This window comes from Hemitrygon akajei, chromosome 31, assembly GCF_048418815.1.
Source record: "Hemitrygon akajei chromosome 31, sHemAka1.3, whole genome shotgun sequence".
Classification (NCBI taxonomy): Eukaryota; Metazoa; Chordata; class Chondrichthyes; order Myliobatiformes; family Dasyatidae; genus Hemitrygon; species Hemitrygon akajei.
This window is the reverse complement of record NC_133154.1, coordinates 19,848,897-19,867,516: the sequence shown is the minus strand read 5'-3', so window position 1 is coordinate 19,867,516 and position 18,620 is coordinate 19,848,897. Positions and strand designations below refer to the sequence as shown.

The 18,620-nt window shown below is 43.7% G+C and overlaps 1 protein-coding gene across 1 annotated transcript in view; it reads left to right on the top strand.

The window, feature by feature from the left end:
• pane1 (proliferation associated nuclear element) overlaps positions 1 to 18,360 on the top strand; it is a 34,355-nt gene extending 15,995 nt beyond the window's left edge. Inside the window, exons 3-6 of the mRNA XM_073034126.1 lie at positions 3,003 to 3,101; positions 12,899 to 12,978; positions 16,188 to 16,279; positions 17,748 to 18,360. Coding sequence (XP_072890227.1) covers positions 3,003 to 3,101; positions 12,899 to 12,978; positions 16,188 to 16,279; positions 17,748 to 17,888 — 412 coding nt within the window. The 3' untranslated portion in view covers positions 17,889 to 18,360. The remainder of the gene's footprint in view (positions 1 to 3,002; positions 3,102 to 12,898; positions 12,979 to 16,187; positions 16,280 to 17,747) is intronic.
• The last annotated feature ends 260 nt before the right edge of the window (positions 18,361 to 18,620 follow it).

The window sequence follows — 18,620 nt, the reverse complement described above, 5'->3', positions numbered from 1 at the left end:
GACTGTATTTCATTAGGAGTTTTAGGAGAATTGATATGTCACCAAAGACACTCGCAAATTTCTACAGATGTACCATGGCGAACATTCTAACTGGTTGCATCATTTTCTGGTATGGGGTGGGGAGGTTCTATTGTACAGGATCGGAAAAAGCTGCAGAAAGTTGTAAACTCTGCCAGCTCCATCGTGGGCACGAGCCTCCCCAGCATCCAGGACACTTTCAAAAGGCAATGCCTCAAAAAGGTGGCATTCATCATTAAGGATCCCCATCACCCAAGACATGCCCTCTTCTCATTGGTACCATCAAGGAGGAGGTACAGGAGCCGGAAGGCATACTGTCAATGTTTCAGAAATAGCTTCTTCCCCTCTGTCATCAGATTTCCTCAGTACTTTTTCTTCTTTTTGCACTAATTTAATCTTTTAATACATGTTGTAATTTATAATTTTTTTTATTATATATTGCAATGTACTGCTACGGCAAGACAACACGATGTATGCCAGTGGTTCATGTATTTTGGTAAGAGCAATCTAAAAGCAGCTTGTCATCTAAATTGAGACATGCAGAAAAGTGAAGTACAGAGGGAGCTGGGTGTGTTTGTGCATAAATTGGGAAAGTACTACAAGTGGCACATTGACCTTTATTGCAAGAACATTAGATTTAGAAATAGGTGTTATTGGAACCATACCTGGAGTATAATGTGCAGTAAAGTTTTGGTCCCCTTTTTTAAGTAAGGATATACTGACATTGGAGGAATTCTTAAACAAGTTACTTCCTAGGACAGAGGCACAAGAGACTGCAGATGCTCAAATTTGTAGTGAGAAATAAACTGAGGAACTCGAGTGCTTCCTCAGATGTTGCTCACCCTGTCGAGTTTGTCTAGCAGTTTTACTTAAATTCCTGTGCTGAGAAGGTTATTCTATCATAAGCAGTTAAATAGACCTCCTGTATAATCTTTAGTGTTTAGGAAGATCAGGGATATTTTATTTAGTGGCATCTCATGGCTGGGTGTCAAGATATTTACACTAATGGAGAATCTTGCACTAAAGCATCATTACAAGATTAAATTGGATTCATTTAAAACTTGAGTGCATAAATTCTTTTCTCAGAAGATTGTGACTAGGATTCTTTACTCTGGAGTGTTGTTAAGTACCCCCAATGATCTGGCTTCCACAAGGACACATAAAGCATTAAAAATTGGAAAATTGAAGGCTGTGGGGAGGAACTGAGGCCTGGGGAAGATCAGCCATGGCCATATTGAATGGCAAGGCAGACTTGAGGGACCAGTTAGCTTCGTTATGCTTTGTTGTTTAGTATAACATTTTGCTAATAAACAATCCCAGATGGTATGTCGACACCCTGGTGAATGCTGCTATTCCTTAGCAAAAGCCTCTGCTTATGAGGATGCAGCCGTCACTTCCACACCTCAGTGGCCGCACTAACCTTCAACAGCAGTTGCAGGCAATTTATGAATTTGCGCCTTTTTCCCAGCCAGCTGCAGTAAGGACGGGTTTATATCCGGTTCCAGATCAACATTGCTGTCAGTAAAGCGTATGTGTGTAGACATAATGACTCTTTCACTGCATGCTGGGAGCTCAGCAAGTTGTCATTATTTAGCCAGACATTATATGAAGTTAGGTGTTGATCACTCATAATACTGAATATGGGTCAGACTGGAGGAACAGGTGTCCTAGTTCTTCATTACTCTGGCTTTGAGTCAGCCTTTTGTCATCACTTTTCAAAAAATGAGGGCAGCTTTCTGTGTGATATTTTCTCATTTTGATGTTGAGATGCTAGGACAGTGGTCCCCAACCAGCAGGCCGCGGACCGGTACCGGACTGCAAAGCATGTGCTACCGGGCTGCGAGGAAACAATATGATTTGTCAATATGAAACGATGTGAATCAGCTGCACCTTTCCTCATTCTCTGTCACGCCCACTGTTGAACTTGAACACATGCGAAGTCATTACCTACATGAGGTCATCAGTCACCTAAACGCAGTGATACTTTAGCGCCAGGGATTGGTGGTTGGCGTCAGGCAACCGGCCGCCTTGCAGCTGGCGAGAAGTGCCAATGCTACTGGCCTGGAGCATGGGAGCTGCCTCTAAATCTGTTTAGCACATCAAATGTTTGTGGGGAACTCGGTGCTAAAATATTCGCAGACGACCTAATTTGGGCTCAGAGTTTCATAAGTAGCAGAGCAGCTACCTCGCTGCGATCTACTGAAAGTCATCCCTCGAGCCAAACTTTTGTCGGCCGATAGATCCTACCTACCTACGGGGGGTGGGGTGTGGGCACTCCTTGCTTGGTCAGTCGCTTTCTCTGGACTGTGACCACCGTGGTCCCGGTACGGGGACTTCCGGCCCTTACCTTGTCCTCTCACTGGTGTGTTGCAATGATTTATATGTTTATACGATAAAAATATGCGCTGTGTGTTTAATATCCAAACGTTACTTAAAATGTTATGATGCTATTGACTTGTAAGTGAGTTATAATTGACTTATCACTATGTTCATGCTAGGAAAATATACGCTGTGTGTTTAATATTAAATTCGTTAGATAAACCCTTTTAGAAACGAAATTGAGTGTATTAGCCATTTATAAGTGACTTATAGTTGATTTATCACCTATATTCTGGTTGTGATTAACCCCCCCCCCCCCCACCCCGCTGGCCAGTCTGCAAGAATATTGTCAATATTAAACCAGTCCGTAGTGCAAAAAAGGTTGGTGACCCCTGTGCTAGGAGTATAACTGATTAACTAAATATCAGATAATTGCAGAAAGCTTTCATCTCTTCCTCTGTGTGTAGTGTTTAGCCCAGGCGGATGGCTTGAAGTACAGTATATTTCCTGTACTAGTCAGTTGGTGCTAACAACTAAGAATTAACAATAACTGTAAATTTTCCTTCAGTAATTCAGTATTCATGGTTCTTTTCATTGAGAATATATATTATCTAACCCATGCCTACAGTTTCATTAGAGAACTTAAAATATTACTTTTATTTTAGCCATCTAGCAAAATGTCTGCCGTTGCCAGTGGAAAATGAACACACCCGACCTCGGATAGACCTCATTGTATTCCTAATGGATATGCGCAATCAGCATAGGTGAGTTAGATGTTCTGGTTTCAAGAATCATTCCATGATCCATTTATGTACTGTACATCTGATGGGGGTACAGTTCCTAGAGAGCATGATTCAATGACTCAGTCCTCCTTTCCTGGCTTGTCTATCACTTGCCACCTCTTGCTTCTCCTCGCCCCCTCACCTCTTTAAACAGACCATTTCTCCTGTACTTGTTCAGTCCAGATGAAGGCTCCTGACCCGAAACAGTGACTGTCCATTTCCCTGCAGAGATGCTGCCTGAGTCAGCGTTCTTCTGGCATCTTGTTTTCTGTTCCAGGTTCCAGTATCTGAAGTTACTGCATCTTAAACTGTTACTCCTTGACAGTACCACCATTTTTAATCAAACACTTGTGAGCTGAAGAGGGATCCAAACATCCTAATCTAACTCTATAGACATCGGTTGAGCACAGTTTACATCAATTATGTTACTAACAGAGAAAGTAGGAACTAGGGTTTTTTCAATTTATGCCTTAACTTGGATTATCTTGAAATGTTTCTGCAACCCTTTTGTTGGAACAAGATATAGCATACTGAAGTCATAACATATTGGTTTATTTTTATTGTTGTCTTTTGTGTATCAGCCAGCCAGGTTATTCCATACATCGTGGTAGTGAAAAGGAAAAGCAGAATGTAATGTTAGTTACAGAGAAAGTATAGCGTAGGTAGGTAAATAAAGGACCAGGGCCACAATGTGGTAGTTTTGGAGATCAAGAGTTCATCTTTTAGCATTTGAGAGATCTGCTCAAGTGCCTGATAGCAGCAGTGTAGAAGCTGACCTTGAGTTTTGTGGTACGTCCTCTCAAGAGTTTGATATCTTCTGCCCGATGGGAAGAGAGAGACAGACTCAGTATGAAGGGCCTTGATCTTTTTCTTTCCCCAAGGTAATGGAAAGTGTGAGGGGAAACCAGTGGAGGAGAGGCTGGTTTGCTTGATCGATTGGGCTGCTTTCAACTCTATAGTTTCTTGCGGTCATGGACAAAGCAGTTGCTATACAAAGCTGTGATGCATTTGTGTTGTATTAACTACACATTGTCAGAATAAACCTCCCCACTGAATTGTTATTTTTATTGTTTATTTGTTCTGATTTTCATTTCCTTTACTATTTGAGCATTATTTTAGCTTTACTAACTTCTAAATAACATTCTAATCTCAGACTTGCACTGTTATTTTTAATATAAAAATCAAGTTTGCATTTTAGAACAGATTTCATGGCCTTAGTCCAAAATGCTATTTGTTCAATTAAATGCTTTTGAACTGTTTTTTGTTGTCAATTTTCCCAGCACAGGTAATATTGAGCTAAATAACTAGTTGGCGGTGAATGTCAGCCAGGAGAGTACTGCTTGTGTCTAATTTATATCCTCATAGTTCACTGCTGTCAGTTTAAATTACATACTCTTGCTTTGAGACCTTGATTCCCTGCCCTTTTGATTTACCACACCAGTTCTACCATTGAGCCAAGGCAGATAAAAAGAAACACATTGCATCAATAAGGTGGTGAATGTGGTATGATACCTCTGCTTCAGTATAATCAGGCCCATTACACTGAACTGTTGAAAGAGTCCACACGAGTGAATCTGCAGATGCTGGAAATAAATAAAAACACAAAATGCTGGCAGAACTCAGCAGGCCAGACAGCATCTATGGGAGGGGGTAGTGTCAACGTTTCGGGCCGAAACCCTTCATCAGGAGTGAAGTAACATGGGATGGTCGAGGGGGGATAAGAAGTAGGGGGAGGGATAAAGTAGAGAGCTGGGAAGTGATAGGCTGGAGGGAAATGGGCTGGGGGAAGGTGGAGAATTATGGGAAATAAAAGAGAAAGAAAGGTAGGACTGGGGAGATTGTAGTGAGGAGGGAAAAAAGAGAAAGAGAACCAGACTAAAATAATAGATAGGAATGGGGGTAAGGGGGGGGGGCAGGGGTATCAACAGAGGTCTGTGAGTTGGATGTTCATGCCGGCAGGTAGGAGGCTACCTAGGCGGGAGATAAGGTATTGCTCCATTGACCTGCGTGTGGCTTCATCTTGACGCTAGAGGAGGCCATGGACAGACATGTCGGAGTGGGAGTGGTCTGTGGAATTGAAGTGTGGCCACAGGGAGATCCCGCCACTGCTGGAGGACTGAGCGCCGGTGTTCAGCGAAACGGTCTCCCAGTCTGCGGCGGGTCTCCCCAATGTATAAATGGCCACATCGGGAGCACCGGATACAGTATATCACCCCAGTTGACTCACAGGTGAAGTGGTGCCTCACCTGAAAGGACTGTCTGGGGCCTGGGATGGTGGTGAGGGAAGAAGTGTGGGGGCAGGTGTAGCACTTCTTCCGTTTGCAGGGATGAGTGCCCGGAGGGAGGTCGGTGGGGAGGGATGGGGGGGGGATGAATGGACAAGGGAGTCGAGTAGGGAGCGATCCCTGCGGAAAGCCGAGAGTGGGGGGGGAGGGGAAGATGTGGCTGGTGGTGGGATCACGTAGGAGGTGGCGGAAGTTTCAGAGGATTATGCGTTGGATCTGTAGGCTGGTAAGGTGATAGGTGAGGACCAGGGGGACTCTATCCCTGGTGGGCTGGCGGGGGGATGGGGTGAGGGCAGAGGTGCCTGAAATACGGGAGATGCGATGGAGGGCAGAGTTGATAGTGGACGAAGGGAAGCCCCTTTCTTTAAAAAAGGAAGACATCTCCTTTGTCCTAGAATGAAAGGCCTCGTCCTGAGAGCAGATGCGGCAGAGGAATTGAGAGAAAGGGATAGCATTTTTGCAAGAGACAGGGTGGGAGGAGGAATAGTCTAGGTAGCTGTGGGAGTTAGTAGGTTTGTAGTAGACGTCGGTGGATAGGGTGTCTCCAGAGATAGAAACAGAAAGATCTAGAAAGGGGAGGGAGGTGTCAGAAATAGACCAGGTAAATTTGAGGGCGGGGTGAAAGTTGGAGGCGAAGTTAATGAAGTCAACGAGCTCAGCATGTGTGCGGGAAGCAGCGCCGATGCAGTCGTCGATATAACGCAAGAAAAGAGGAGGACAGATACCGGTGTAGGCTTGGAACATAGATTGCTCCACATGGCCAACAAAAAGGCAGGCGTAGCTAGGACCCATGTGGGTGCCCATGGCTACACCTTTAGTTTGGAGGAAGTGGGGGGAGCTAAAGGAGAAATTGTTAAGGGTGAGGACTAATTCCGTGAGGCGGAGAAGAGTGGTGGTAGAAGGTGACTGGCTGGGTCTCTCTTTGTGGTGCTAGAATTACCTGAGTGTAGGTGATATAGTTGTGTCATTTGCAATGTGCTTGAATGTTTGTCTTGGTGGAAACACCCTCCCCCCACCCCTTCTATAGAAACTTGGCTCGTTAGCACTCTGCTCACAGCCACTGTACTCAGCGGTGAGGAAGTCTCCTTTCTCGAACTCCAAGTCTAGGGTCAGTATGTCTTGGGTTTTACCAAACTGGAACGTTATGTTTTGACCACCTGAACCCCGATCTGAACGAATACTACATAAATACTGCCCACATGCAATTATCCGTCAGCAAGAAATAACAGATCATACACCAAATACAATTATAAAGGTGTATTTACTAATGTCAGCTTAATCAAACAGTTATTAAAAGAAAAAGAAAAAAAGGCCATTATAATTAAACCAGTCTAAATGAGCACAAAGTTTGAACTTATATCTTCCAAAATCTGTATAAGTCCCTTACTCAGGGCACCGACTCCTCAGCACTGATCACTAGTAGAACTTCCCATCTTGGACTCCATCAAATCCGCACTCCAGTTGAATCAAAACTTATGGTTATCTCTCCTGATCTTCTTTATCCATCTCTCACCAGTGTCCATCACAAAACCCTCCATTAATGTAGCCTCCATTATTCCTTGGGACCTTTCTTGTCTGCTTGGGGATGCCTCCCCTGTCCATTACTTGTGCCTTTTGACAGCTCAGATCCCCCTGTCACCTGACTTGAGCTCAGCTTCATCCCCAATTGCATTGGTGCCCAGCTTCCCTAATCTGTCTAGCATTGTGTCTGCCTGTACACTACTAGTCCCCCCCCCCCCCCCCCCCACTTTCTCGAAGTCATTGGGGAGAGATTCAAGAATCTCTATCGATGCTTGGGGAATTTGCACATTCGGTATCTAGCTCTCCACTATATAAGCCACAGACATTCTGCGGTCAGCCAACTTGTGCTTCCCTGGTAGCCCCAAGTTCCTTATTAAAACTCTGTCACCAGACATCAGTTGAGAGAATCTAGGGGTAATGTATACCACACACCCATCTCCTCAGAAGCCACACAGCTTGCAGTAGGTAGGTCCTTTTTGGGTCTTTCCACTAATCGTCTTTTCCCCTCCTCCTGTGCAGAGTTTTCCTGCTAGGTGTAGGGTCCATACTAGGCTCTGGGTCAACACATACCTCCTGCTGTAGAGGTAAAAGGTGATTCCGGTGGAGAATTCTGACGGGACCATTCCCATCCTCTGGCTTCACTTTGAAACCTAGCACATTCGGCATCTGACTCTCTACTACATAAGATGTAGACATCCAGAGGTCAGCCAACTTGCGCTTCCCTGGTAGCCCCAAGTTCTTTATTAAAACTCTGTTATCAAGCAGCAGTTGAGAGAATCTAAGCTTTTGATCATACCTCCTTTTGTTTCCTTGATTTTGCTTGTTAGCAGAGACCGCAGCCAGTGCATAAGATTTGCAGTTCTTTCCTCATGTCAGACACATACTTAAGATAAGTCTTCTGTAGCAAGTTTTCACCACCAGTCCCAAAACAGAGATCTACTGGCAATCTCGCTTCATGCCTGAACATCAAGCAGTATGGCAAGTGTCCAGCAGCTTCATTCTCTAGTTCCTTCATTGTACAGCTGTAGCAGTGGACCAAATGCTCAAAATGCTGACTCACTTGCTCTTTTTGCTGATATCCAAAGGTCCAAGTCTGTCTAGCATTATCTGATGGAGCCTTTCAGGCTGGGGATCACCCTGAGGATGATAGGGTGTGGTCCGCAACTTCTCAACTTGCTCAGTAACATGTATGAGCCTACTCTGAAAATCGCTTCCCTGATCAGTGGATCTGTCTTGGGAGGCCATAATGAACAAAATACTTCCCCATAATACTTTGGTGACTATGGATGCCCTCTGATCCTTTGTGGGGAAGGCTTGAGGATATCTGATATAGTGATCAGTAATGACCAAGACATTTGCCGTGTTGCGGGTATCAGGCTCTATGGAGAGGAAGTCCATACACACTAAATCAAGTGATGCCCCACTCTGTAAATTGGATAATGGAGCAACCCCTGTATCTTCCTCCGAATACCTTGAATGCACGACTTACTGTACTCTGAAACCTCAGGCTTCATTCGGGGCTAATAGAACCGATCTTGGACCAATCCACTAGTCTTGTCAAACCCCAAATGACCTGAATCATCATGAAGTGACTTCAGCACAATCCTCAATGATTCTCAGGCAAAACCAACTGGGAATACCAAGGCCTGCCTGGAGGAGATGTGACTCTGGTTCCTCAGCTCCAGTTTTCTCCATTCCCTCATCAGTAGGGTAGGATGTTTTGTCTTTTCAACTTGGGCCATCTCCCCTTCAGCAACAGATGCCCAAATGGCACCTATGCAGGGGTTGTCTCGCTGGACTCAAGGCAGGGAACTGCCTTGTGTTCAGAGTGGTCAAGTTGCAATAACCTTGTGGAATAGCCCAACCCGAAGCTCCCAAATGATCCCCAGCTCTATCCTGCCACAGCCTTGCCGCTGGTTTCCCTGTGGCGGATAACTGGCACATTCCCTTAACACCAGAGTCAGGAGTGCTCTCCCACTCTCTGCCCATTTCCAGCACCTCATGTGAACATTGGGACAATGCATCCACATCAGTTTTCCAGCTCCTCGATCTATATTTCAAGCTGAACTCATGACCTGACAACGCTGCCAACCATCGGTGACCTGTGGCATCCAACTTCACTGAGGTCAAGATATAAGTCAGTAGATGGTTGTCAGTCCTCACCTTGAACTTGGTACCAAATAGATATTCACTTATCCATCACAGCCCATTTCAATGCCAGGAACTCCAATTTGTGCATAGGATTGTTTCGTTTGGAGGGTGACAGACTCTGGCTGATGAAAGCAGCAGGTCCCAACCTTTTGCCCTGGTCCTGATATAGAACACGCCCCTAGACCCTCACAACTGGCGTTGGTGTACAGGACATATGGCAGCTGGGGGCTTGCAAAGGCCAATACAGGTGCTTTACTCAGCAGGAGGAAGGCCTCTTCATATCTTGCATCCCATCTTTCTCGGAAAGGCTAGAATAAATGTTGCCTTGTCCTTTCTTTCTCCTCCCCTTCTTCCCCAAGAGAGGGTACCCACCCAGAAGCTGATTCAAAGGGTGGCTTACTATGGAGTAGTTCTTCACGAATCTCCTGTAGTACCCACAGAATCCAAGGAAGGAGTGTAGAGCACTCACTTTCTTGGACCTTGGCCATGTGCTCATTGCCTCTATTTTGGACAGATTTGTAGCTACTCCATCCTGTGAGACTATGTACCAGACATAGTTGACTGATGTCTTGCAGAACTGGCACTTGTCCAGTGACAATTTTAACCTTTCAGATCTCAGGCGGTCTAGCGTCTTCAGTAACTTTGTCTCGTGCTCTTCAAACACTATGAGATCATCCAAGTACACCAGTACCTCAAGCAAGTTCATCTCCCCAACATTCTTCTCCATGACACATTGGAGCATTCTTTCAAACTGAAAGAATCCAACTGGACACATGAGTGTCTTCTTCTCCTTGTCAACTTCACTCATGGGTATCTGATATTACCCACTCCTTAGGTCCAGCACACTGAACCATTTTGCTCCACTCAGGCATGCCAGTGCACCTGCGATCTGTGGAATGGTATATTGGTCAGGGACTATAGTCAGTTCAGTGTCCGATAGTCAATATACATTCATACCTTCCCATTCTTCTTCCTCACCACTGTGCACAGGGATTCCTTGACTCGGTGATAATTCCACTTCCCTTCAGTTTCAGCAGATGCTGCTGATCATCTTCCACCTCCACAGGAGCTAACTGTTGAGACCGTTCTCTGAAAGGGGTATTCTTGGAGCAAACCACATCATTCATCAGTAGAAAAAGACATCTTCGAACTTTAACATCTTTTTTGTCAGTCTCCTTTTCCATCTCTCAGGTACCAGGGAGTCACCAAGGTTGAACGACTTTGCTGTTACCTTCCTCAGTCCAGGAGATTCTCTCTCCTGGTTTTCTCACCTGAAAACTAGAGATTATGTTCATTGGAAAAGATGTGCCATTGGCATCCCGCGTCTGACGGTGACCTCTCTCACCGCGGTGTTCCTGACAATCACTGTCGTTCTGTTTGCATGTACAGCTGACATTTTCTGAAGTTCAGGCCTCACCAGCATTCCAGCAGGTAAGTGTGACTCTTCTTTGTGATCCTCCAGAGCATCCACCAGGAGGGCCTCGGCATCAAGCAGTCTAGGGAATTTGGGGTCTCCTGTCACTCTAGCTACTTCCCCAAGATTAACACCATGGGTTTGGGCTGGGTGTACAAGACATTTCCTCGTTTGTGCTCATCATCTTGCACCTAATCAAAACTTGGAGGAACGCACCTTCTCAAAAACTCCTCCTGAGCACTTGGTTTTCAAGAAATTGACAAGGTTTTCAAGAAATTCTCTCCATTTCTCTCCTTGCTGGTTCCCACAAGCCTTCTCACAAGGGAAGTATTTGTTCCCACAATAATGGAAGCTTTACCCTTTTCACTAATGTATCAAGGCCCTCAGCTACTCCAACACCTACTTCTGAAAACTCCAGCTTCAAAGAAGGGTAACTATCATATGCGAAATCATCAGTACTGAGTCCCCAAATCTCTAGGGCACTAAGTGGCATCGATGACAAATGCGTCAAATACTAAAGAACACTTGGATGTAGCTTGCAGGCGTGGCAAATGGGTTCTGTTTAAGGAGCTCCCCTCAGCAGCTGGACTTTTTAGACTCTCTACCAGTTGCTGTCTTTTCATATTATCTGAGCACTGCCACCCATCCAGTAACTGAGATGTCTGCTCTGCCCAAGTCTCATATTCCTCCTCCTCCTTGGGGGTGGGCTTCACTCCCGAGAGCATTCTCAACCCACAGTAATTCTGACTCCGCCAGTGGTAATTGCCGAAACCAACTCGGACTTTTCAGCACTTGCTGAGGGACCTAGTAGACCTTCCACATCAGACAACTCCTTCCCCTCACTTTGCAGAAACTATAGCAACTTGTCTTTGCCCTGAGGCTTCTAATTCGCCACCCTCAGATACAATCTCTTCTCTCCCCCCCCCCCCCCCCCCCCAAGTATAGATGGCTCATGGCCCCGCCTCTGCAGGTGCCCAATCGTACCAGGCAGCAGCACTCCAGTCACGTCACTGCTAGTCTGAACTAAAAAGACATCTTTGCCTGTCATTTTGGTCAAACTGCTGTTCGATGAATGTAACTTTCCCTAGTACCGGAACTGAACTTAAATCAGCAATTCATCTGGGCTGTGGATATCCGCCCCGCTCAGAACACAAGCATTAGTTGTGGGCAATCACTTTGAATCACAACAAAGCTTAATCCCAGCGGCGTCCATGATCAAGTACCTTAATCACTTTCCCTGACACTAGTTTAAACTCAGGCCGTTTAATCAATTCTTACTGCAATTACACAATATTCAGTGAATCAATCCCAGACAAGCCCACACAATTAAACCCCCTTGCCCCTCCTTCCACCCTCCTTTACTGGGCTTCTATAGAAACTTGGCTTATCAGCCACTCTGCTAACAGCTACTAGACTCAGCAGTGAGAAAACTACCTTTCTCAAACTTTGTATGTCTAGGGTTGGTATAACTTGGGTCCCACCAAGCTGGAACGTTGGAAAGTTTTGACCACCTGAACTCCAATCTGAGCGAATACTGTGTAAATACTGTCCACGTACAATTATCTATTGGTAAGAAATAACAGATCGTAACTGACATACAGTTATAAAGAAGGTGTATTTACTTGTGTCACCTTAATCAAACAGTTATTAAAAGAAGAAAAAGATAAAGGTCCCATTATAATTGTGTCTAAATGTGCGTAAGGTTTGAGCTCATATCTTCCAAAATCTGGATGTGTTCCTTATGGCGCTGACTCCTCAGCACCAATCACTGGTAGAACCTCCCATCTTCGACTCCATCGAATCCGCATTCCAGTTGAATCAAATCCTACAGCCGTCTCTCCCGATCTTCTTTTCTCTTCATCTCCCACTAAAAGACCACAACCCCCACTAGTGTCTATCACAAAACCCTCTCTGCCCGGCTTTCTCTAGAACCTTCACCCAAATCCACCATTTTGACTCAACATTCCTAAATTGAATATTACAGCCCCTTATCTTTACCTGAAACCCAAACACTAGCAGCAGAACACACTGATTCTACAGAAAGCTATTAAATGAAATACCCTACAGCTTTCACAGTAAAAGTCTTAACCAAGGCATTACACTGGGTTTTACCCTACTGGATTATGCAAGTTGAGAGCAAGAGCAAATTTTCATTTGTGATTCCCACAGTGCAATTGCCAACAATAGGGCAGCAGATCTGTACAAATATTTGAATTAAGTATTTGGCCAAAGTGTTAGTGTTGTCATGGGGACTTGCCACATCAAACAACTGTTGGTCATTTCCGGCCTTTGCGATTAAAAAGGAGAATAAATCAACATTGGGGTTGGGGAGTGGAATCTTGATGTCGTTCTGCACCTGTAAACAGTACACTGTAAAGAATTATATTAAGCTTTGTTTTTAATTTCAGTGTAGAAACTGTGAAGTCATCATTGGCTTATGTTGATGTGAACTTCTTTCTTGGAAAAGTTTGTTTTCTGGCAGTTGGGGGTAAGTTCAGCTAATTCTTTTGAACCACTTTCAAAATGTGCTATTCCTCACTTGCCCTTTTCTCTTGCATCCCTCAAGTCAAATTTTACATAATCAGCCCACAGGGACTTTTTTGACTCTTGATTTCTCAATTTCCTTTCAACCTTGGATAGTGCTGTTTTCTCAGTTGCAGTTCAGTTGAAAATGTAATCAATTGAAATCTAATCTTGAAATCCATCAGTGGCTTAAAATCAAATTTAGATTAGGTGAGAAGATGAATGAAAGCACGGAGTGATGAAGCGCCACGATGAAGGACAGATTCTACAGAGCGGAGTGGAAATAGATAAGCAGCGATATTTTGAAGTGTATGTATTTTAGTACTAGAAGTATTATGGGTTAAGGCGATAAGCTTAGTTCCATGTAGTGATCCATTCCCTATGTTGTGACCATTACAGAGACTTGGTTTTGAAAGAGGGACATGAATGGATCCTTAATGTCCCAGAGTTACCAAGTTTTAAAAAAGATATGGAGCTAAAAGGGGGGGGGGGGGGTGTTAATCAGAGACAATATCACAGCTGCACTCAGGACAGAATGAAAGGCTAGTCCACTGAGTCTGTAGGTTAAACTCAAAAATAGGAAGGGTGTAATCTCTGAGATTATACTACAGACTCCACCCCAATAGCCACTGGGGCATTGAGGAACAGATATGCAGGTAGATTAAGGAAAGGTGTAAAAACAATAGTGTTGTTGTCATGGAGACTTCAACTTCCCTAATATAAGCAGGGACCTTAGTACAAGAGCTTTGCATGGGCAGAATTTGTTAGGTGTATCCAGGAGGGTTTCTTAAATCAATATATATAGAGAGTCCAACGAGAGGAAGAGCTGTATTGAATCTGGTGTTGGGTAATGAGCCTGGTCAGGTGACTGACCTTTCAGTGGGTGTACAGTTAGGTAACAGTGACTACAACTCCTTAAGTTTTAAGATAGCGATAAATGAGAATAAGTATGACCTTGTGAGAGATTATTAAATTGGAGCAGGGCAAGTTATGAAAGCATTGGATAGGAACTAGGGAGAGTTAATTGGGAACAGCTGTTTTTTGGGCAAGTTCACATCTGACATGTGGAGGGTTTTGAAAGACCAACTACACAGAGTATAGGACAGGTATGTTCCGGTCAGTAGGGAGGACAAGGATGACAAAGTTAGAGAACCTTGGATGTTGAGAGAGGTGATGAATTTAGTCAAGAAGAAAAAGGAAAAGTATGTAAAGTGTAGGAAACCTGAATCAAACTGCCTTTGAGGCTTATAAAGAAGCCAGAAAAGAACTCAAGAAAGGAATTAGAAAAGCCATTAAAAGTCCTTGGCAAGTAGGAAATAGAGAATCCCAAGGCATTCTGTGCATATATCAAGAGCAAGAGCGTAACTAGGAAGAGGATGGGACCACTCAAGGATAAAGGGGAGAACACTTCTTGGATGTGAAGGATGTGGCTTTGGTCATTAGTGCATACTTTACATCAGTATTTACCAAGGAAAAGGGCTTTTTCGAGCTAGAGGAGGTAGCATTGTGTCTCTTAGAACTCAAGTTCCCAGGGCCTGATAGGATATCTCCCAGGTTATTGAGAGAGGCAAGAGATGAGATTGCTGGACCTTGACTAATATCATGTCCTCTCAGGCCACAGGCAAGGTCCTAGAGGACTGGCGAGTTGCTAATGTTATTCCATAATTCAAGAAGGGAACCAGGGATAATTCTGAAACTTCAGGCCAATATGTCTCACGTCAGTGGTAGGGAAGCTACTGGAGAGAATTGCTAGGAATAGGATTTATCCATTTGAAAAATCAGGGTCTAATTAGGCAGAGCCAGCATGGCTTTGTACAGAGCAAGTCACTAACATGATTGAGTTTTTTGACGAGGTGATTGATGAAGGTGGAGCTGTGGATATTGTCTGCTTAGATTTTAGTAAAGCATTTGACAAGGTCCCCCATGGGAGGCTCATCCGGAAGATGAGGATGTATGGGATCCATGATGAATTGGCCAATTGGATTCAGAGCTGGCCTGCCCATAGAAGTTGGGGGTGGTGATTGAAGGGAGTTATTCTAGGTAGAGGTCTGTGATTAATGGTGTTCCACAGGAATCTGTACTGGGACATCTGCTGCTGCAATGTCTAGAAAAGACCTGGATGAAAATGTAGATAGGTGGGTTCATAAGTATGCTAATGGTACGAAGATTGATGGTGTTGTGGATAGTGTAGAAGACTGGCAAAGAATACAGTGAGATGTAGATCAGTTGCAGATATGGGTGGAAAGATGGCAGATGGAGTTTAACCTGACCATATCTGAAGTGTTGTACCTTGGTAGGTCAAATATAAAGAGACAGTGCAAAGTTAAGGGAAAGACCCTTAACAGTGTTGATGAGCAGTGAGGTTGGGGTCCAAGTTCATTGCTCCTTGAAAGGGGCTACCAGGTTGATGGGTGATTAACAAGGCATGCTTGCCTTTGTTAGTCGAGGCATTGAGTTCAAAAGTCAGGAAATTATGTTGCAGCTTTATAACACTCTTGTTATGTCATATTTGGCATGCAATTCTGATTGCCCCATTAATAGAAAGGTGTTGAGGCTTTGGAGAGGGTGTAGAAGAGGTTTACCAGGATGCTACCTGGTTTAGAGGGCATGTATTATAACAAGAGGTTGGACAAACTTGATTGTTTATTCTGGAGGGCAGAGGTTGAGGGGAGATCTGATAGTTTATAAGATTTTGAGAGGCTTAGATAGAGTAGACGCTATCTTTTTCCCAGGGTTGAATTGTGTAAACCAGAGGGCACGCATCTAAGGTGATAGGAGTAAGTAAAGGAGACGTGAGGGAGAAGATTTTTTTTTTACACAGAGAGGTGGGTGTCTGGAATGCGCTGCCTGCACTGGTGGTAGAGGCAGATATATTAGGGACTTTTAAGAGACATTTGGATAGGTGCATAAATGTGAGGGAAATTGAAGAATATGGACTGTGTTGATAGAAGGGATTAGTGGGCCATTTGATTACTAATTTAATTGGTTTGACACAACATTGTGGGCTGAAGCGCCTGTTCTTGGGCTGTAGTGTTCTATGTTGTATTGAAGTAGAATTATGGCATCTGTAAGGTTGTGTTGGGAGCTCCACAGTCTATCACAAGTTAAATCTCTAAATCGATAAGGGCAAATGTTCATTGGCTTGCAATTCAGACATTTTTCTGTTTGTTTTAGACAAATCTGTTAAACACCAGTCAGTGGACATGTATACACTGAAGCAACTGGCAGATTCCTACTTGAGCCCCCTGATACCTGTTGAACTTGAGGTATGAATAATGACGGTGACTCATGGTAAGATGTTATATGCATGGTATGATTTCTCCTTTGGGAGAATCATCTGTCACTATCTGTTTTATTTGATTTTTATCCATTCAATGGGTCTGATGGCTCTAGTTGGGAGGTCTGTATGGAAGTGTAGTGTTCAGTTTTAGATGGGAAAGGAAAATTTTGTGGGGTGGAGGGGGTGTTGACAGCTGCAGCGAAATTGTGCCTCTTAGTTGCTGCCTGTGTGAGAAAAATGAGGCACTATTTTGAGAGTATTCATTTTGATCAATGGCAAACCGAGCTCTTTCCCAAAATGTTTTGCCATCTCTGGTGGGACGGACGTGCATCTCTGTCCTGGCAAGCTGGTTCTTCAGGGAGAGCCTCAGCCATCAGTTGCACTGCTGCAGAGATAACCTCCAGAAGAGAACAATCACTTCAACAGGACTAGGGAAAGCTGCATAAAAAATCTCCCTGGAATAAGTGTTATCTGAGATCGCAAAAGTTTTGTTCTCAAATTTTAATTGGAAAGGGAATAATTATAAAAGGATGTTCTAATGTTGACGTTAATGCAATGTAAAGTTACTCTTGAAAGGTATCAGGAATTAACAGCTGAAATTTAAGTCTGCATCCAGTAATGAAAAAGTTTGTAAGGTCCAATAAGTTGTATTTACTTTCTCATGTTAAGACCCGGCTCTTTTGTCAAAACCTGAGTATTTTAATCGTCTTATTTCAAGACTGAAGGTTTTTTCAGCTGCTGAACAACTACTCGTTACGCCGCTATCATTTAAGGCAACAATGAATGTCTTCCATCTCTGTCCATACCATCATCACAGATGTGGAAGGATTCTTCATTGCTGTTTCCGATAACAGTTTTTTTTGACTAGTCACAGTTGTTAGTCCTGAGCTGAACCCCCTGAACCTGGAGGACTGATGGAATGCTGTTAGTCTGTCCTCTACCCTTTGACCTGTTTGGCATAGGTGACCCTACCAAGAGCCAAAGCAGAAGGCCCTGACTCCAGCCAACATAGCTCTCTAGGTTATAGAGGGGTTCCAGCCTCCAAACTTTATGACAAGGTTGTGGTCCTTTTGGAGGAGCAAAGATGTGAATTAGAGGGAAAACAAGGGTTGTGTAGAGCTGCCTTCCTACACTAGGGTGGTGGTGATGAGATTAGCAGGAACTCAAATTTTAAACAAATGGAACTCCAAACTGAGTTTGCCACTTTCATCTTTGGAACAGATCACTGTTTTATCAGATGATAATTAAAATGAAATGAAAATGAGTAACAATCTTTGCAGATGATGTGATGAGATGAAGCAAAGGTAAAAGGGTTAAATGTCATGAACTGGGGCCAAACAAATACACCAGCCATGTGGTACATGAGAAGCACTAGAATCTGTTTTACAGTTGTGGAATTTATAATTTTATATTTCTTTATGTCACTTGGGTCTGAGTGACATTTATTTTATCAGTCCACAGAAAGAAGAGCAGTGATAGCCAAAAGGCTTCTTCAGATGTTGAAGGTGGCGGCTGGCCTGGTCCCAGGTATCTCAGCCCTTGCTCTCAGTTCTTTGATAAGGCCCTCCTTCAAGACCGACATGGAGAAATGCTAAACGGCCTGTTGTATGGACATTTCCAACTTACAATTGCAAGGCCTCCCATGATATTTCTTAATGTAACTCATACAATATCTTGAACTTCAATTCAGTGTCCTACCCAAATGTATTGTGGAAGCACCTTAAATACAATTGAGATGTTAAGTAATTATTGTGTATGTGGCCGATTTGGTGTTTTCACTGTATGAAGTCAGTTGAAATGCAGGGTTGGATGTAATATAAAACATTTTTGGAGCAACACTGGTCTGTCAGTGAACAATTAGTATTTGGGAGTGGGGATTGGACTGAGAATAGAAAACTTGATTTCAGAATACAGAAAGTTTGAGCTAGAATTCAACAAGGGATGAATGTGGATTTTTCAGTCTTGGGATTTTAGGGAAATGGTTTCTTCCTATTAGTTCAATGATGCTTGTAAATAATGCAATGTGTAATAGAAATAAAGTATAAACTAACCATTTTGTTGGTTTCACCTTGTTTGTCTCCATGGGTTTTTTTCTAACTGTGAAGTAATGCACATTTAGGGAAATGGCTGGAGTAGCTATTTGCTTTATCATTTGTTCATTATGTATTATGTCAGATGATGTGGGCGATCATGGTCTTTCCTTGACCATGATTGTTCTTGGCAAAGTTTTCTGCAGAAGTGGTTTGCCATTGACTTCTGGGCAGTGTCTTTTCAAGGTGGGTGACTCCAGCCATTACACTCTTCAGAAATTGTCACCCTGGCGTCAG